We start from the raw sequence: 3,995 nt of genomic DNA, 5'->3' as shown, positions 1-3,995 counted from the left end.
GAGCTGTTCCGCGTATTTGCATTAAAATTAATGGAACATCCGCCCTTCCGCGAGCGGGGTAAAATTTGACTGAGTGGAGAAACTACAGAAAACAAACGAACCAACATCTTTACTACTGTATTGATGTAATAGCGTCGGGGTAAAATTGCTCTCCGTGAACTTACAATGCATTTCGAACTGATGTTCCACTATATTGGGATAAGGAAAGCTTATGATAAACTGACCAATGAGAAATATTATTTAAACAGAACGCATGAACATAAAGACATGCTTGGTCAATGATGGGCTGGTACTCATAGAAACAAAAGCAAAATTTTAACAATACAATGGCCAAAATTACAACAATAGCAATGCCCAATCCCGGAGTGTAAAAACAATACCCACCATGGTGTACAAGGTATGATGAACCAATCTAAAGATACCAGCTTGTAAACCAAATTATATAAGATAGGCCTATGAATATATGTCATAATAATCCATGAATATAGACATACATGTACAATGATATACCCGCTGAATTATAATCTAAATGAATTAAATAATACATTAATTATACCCGTAGGTGCCATAGTCCCAGTTTTAATAATTCTTCTTCTTCTTCTACAAATTTCCTAGATGTATCAGTAGTGTTACAAATTTTGACTCCAGTAACTACAAAATCATTATCAACATTATGTCGTGTCTTAAAATGGAATGCAACTGGGCATCCAGGTAGTACTAGTCTAATTGATCTTAAATGTTCTGTTATTCTATCAGCCAGTCGCCTTTTGGTTTCTCCAATGTAATGCATTTCTGGAAAATTATTGCATAAATAAGATTCGTGGAAGTACTTGTGAAATGATCATATATTTTAACATATCAAGACGGTCCTTAAAGTTTGTTGGTTGAGTATACATGTTTACAAATATTACACATTGGTCTCTGACACGAAACAGTAGATCCATTATGTGTGTTTGTGTGTGTGTTGGTGGGGTGTGTGTGTGGGGGTGTGGGGGAATAGATACACACTGAAACGTCATAAGGTAATTCTTTGTCAATTTTAAGTGGAAAGAGGAAATTAAAATAAAGTTGAATATTTCGTGAAGTATATAAAAGAAAAAACAGGTTAACCGTAAGTAAGTATAGATCAGCTATAAACTATCTAGTGGTAATGCAGTATATTTTGGTAATGATAATAATGATGGTGATAATAATAATAATAATAATAATAGTAATAGTAGTAATAATAATAATAATAATAATAATAATAATAATAATAATAATAATAATAATAATAATAATAATGTCAATAATAATAATAATAATTATTATTATTATAATTATTATTATTATTTTTATTATTATTATTATTATTATTATTATTATTAAGCAAACTACTTTGTTGGACTAATGGTTCTATGTATTGCTGCCACTACTGTAGGTTAGTAGATCATTAACAATTTTGTTGTCTTATTCTTATTATAATTATTATAAGCATTATAATTATTAGAATCATTAAAATCATAACCATAATAATCTTTACAATCAATATTATAATAGTTACGATAATAATAATAATAATAATAATATTATTATTGTTATTATTATTGTTATATTATAGTAACTAGATAAGATAATAATAATAATAATATTAATTTTGACTAATTTTATGTTAATAATAATAATAATAATAGTAATAATAATAATAGTTGTTATTATTTCTATTGTAATTATTATCATTAATAACTTACACTAAATTTGTATTGAAAAATATGTCATTAATAATAATATTAATAAAAATATCTCGAATTTATATGGCGCCAGTTCCAAAGAAGATCAAAGGTGCAACGCATGTGAAAGCCACCGGAAAATACAAATAGGTCTTAAGCTGCAACGTAAAGTTGCAGATAGAGTTGGAAGAAGTAATGTAATTTGGAAGCTAGTTCCAAAAAAACAAAAGGCAGGAGCATAAGTAAAAGAACATTGACTGTAGGTTTTGGTACGCCGTAATATTGGTGACAAAAGGAAGTGTTTTGTATTCAATATACAGCAACCTTGGTAATTGGAAATCATTGCTTGTCTTTATGTATTGAATAGGGGAAGTTCTACATCTACAGTTTCGTTCTTAAACACAGTGAACTCCTTAAGCGTTCACATATAACTAACAAAATTGTCCCCTGAATATAGATTGGTAGCAGTATTAACATACATATAGGCCTATTCCTTTGACTTGACGCCAAACACTGTCCCTTGAATAGGAGTCTCTCCCAACGGAGGGGTTCTAAAATCAACTACAATTTACTTTTAAATAATTATTTTAAAAATTTATACAAAAAAAAAAACTATAATTTCTATCATATCATTATATTCCATATAGATTTGTACACACAAAAAGATATTTAATATGCAAAGCAAAGGTTTATAGTAATTAAAAATGTCATTTCTTTTAAAATCAATAATCATTTTTTATCGTCAAAGAATATTAGAAATACATTTCAGGTATAATTGAAATAATTGTTTGAGTAATGTTACTTTAATCTTACTTTTAGCCAAAACCATAATTTCAAGTTTATCGGCCATTTTAAATGCGTCATTTTGAGGTAGCCCACCCAAAGGGAATTTTGGTAGTTGTAAAGTATTCAAGGACCTACATTTTCAGAAAATAAAAAATAGCTGGTAGTAGGCCCGCTGCGATTTCCAATTCGATAATTTCTGTAGTTGTCCATTTGGTCTTAGTCTGCTCGCCTAATAATGGACCACGATCTCTTTCTGTTGGTATAAAATGTATATAGGCCTAGGTGCCAGCTTTGTATTTGTATCTTTGCCTGTACTTTATACAGGTCTATAAGTTTATTATCCTTCGACATTATGAGACTGCTATTCAAGTTTGATTATTGTTTTTCTATTTTAAGATGTTTCGTTTTGAAATACCCACTCAGAGTTCGCACTGTCATCACTTTCAAAAGAAAACTATTAGTTACAGCCGGTATCTGGGTGATTTCAATCTTGTGTTCAATTCATGTTCTTTATTTTGTAAGTAGCCTGTTGATTAATTGCCATTGTTTTTATAAATAGTAGTTAATAAGTTGAGTAAATTCCCAATTTAGTGCCGAGTAACAAAAATAGGCCTGCACGCATGACAATAATGATCCATACACTTTCAACATGTTAATCTTTCATTGTTGTGTAGAATAGGTTTTATGTAGGCCTACATCATTCGATTTGAACGTGTTTAGTGGTGTATATATAGGAGTTATATATTGGTTTTTGGGCAATAAGTAGTAAGCTCGATGATTAAAGTGAGAGACGTTACTTGCCAAATTTTTCTAGTGGCGGATCCTGTTGGGATGGGCGCAAGAGTTTTGGTTGGCGTGCACTAAAAGTGCTCTTCTTCCCTCCGTAAAAAATACCGTTAACATGTCGCTAAATAGTAAATACCATGCACCTATGTTGGTCATTCCACATAGGCCTAGTGTGCATTTTGTCTATAAAATTGCTTTAGTTGTTAACCAATAACAAATATATGTTATATTTCTGTAGATAAAATCGCTTGTGTGGAAAGATGTAAATGACGAGTTTGACATGTGGCAACCTACAACACAATTTATAATTCCGGCAGTCATCGTTGCAGTATCTTGCGTCATTACAGTTGTAACACTTATTAAAAGAATACACAGTAATCGTTTACAAGAGTCCAATCAAAGTAACGTGTCCACAGGAAATTCTCTCAGAAATCCAAAAAAGGTAGGAATATAATCTAGCTTATTGAATGAAATGCGTTCACAATTGTTAACAATAATATGTTAATATATAATAATAATAAATAAAAAATAACAATAATAATAATTATTATTATTATAATAAATAATTATAAATAAATAAATAATAATAAATAAATAAATACTAAATATAATAATAATAATAATATTAACATTAATAATAATGTTAATATTAATATCAATATTATATATATATATATATATAACATTATTATTTTTAAACCACATCAATATCAA

The 3,995-nt window shown here is 29.1% G+C and overlaps 1 protein-coding gene across 1 annotated transcript in view; it reads left to right on the top strand.

Annotated features, from left to right (window-relative positions):
* Nucleotides 1-3,995, top strand: part of LOC117101696 (QRFP-like peptide receptor) — a 6,941-nt gene that overhangs the window by 1,887 nt on the left and 1,059 nt on the right. Inside the window, exons 3-4 of the mRNA XM_033241731.1 lie at nt 2,892-3,012; nt 3,520-3,723. Of these exons, the coding sequence (XP_033097622.1) occupies nt 2,892-3,012; nt 3,520-3,723 (325 nt within the window). The remainder of the gene's footprint in view (nt 1-2,891; nt 3,013-3,519; nt 3,724-3,995) is intronic.

Source organism: Anneissia japonica, unplaced genomic scaffold (assembly GCF_011630105.1).
Source record: "Anneissia japonica isolate Jap-2015-1 unplaced genomic scaffold, ASM1163010v1 scaffold180_len884964_cov147, whole genome shotgun sequence".
NCBI lineage: Eukaryota > Metazoa > Echinodermata > Crinoidea > Comatulida > Comatulidae > Anneissia > Anneissia japonica.
Note: the sequence above shows the minus strand (reverse complement) of the source record. Positions and strands in the feature narration are given on the sequence as shown.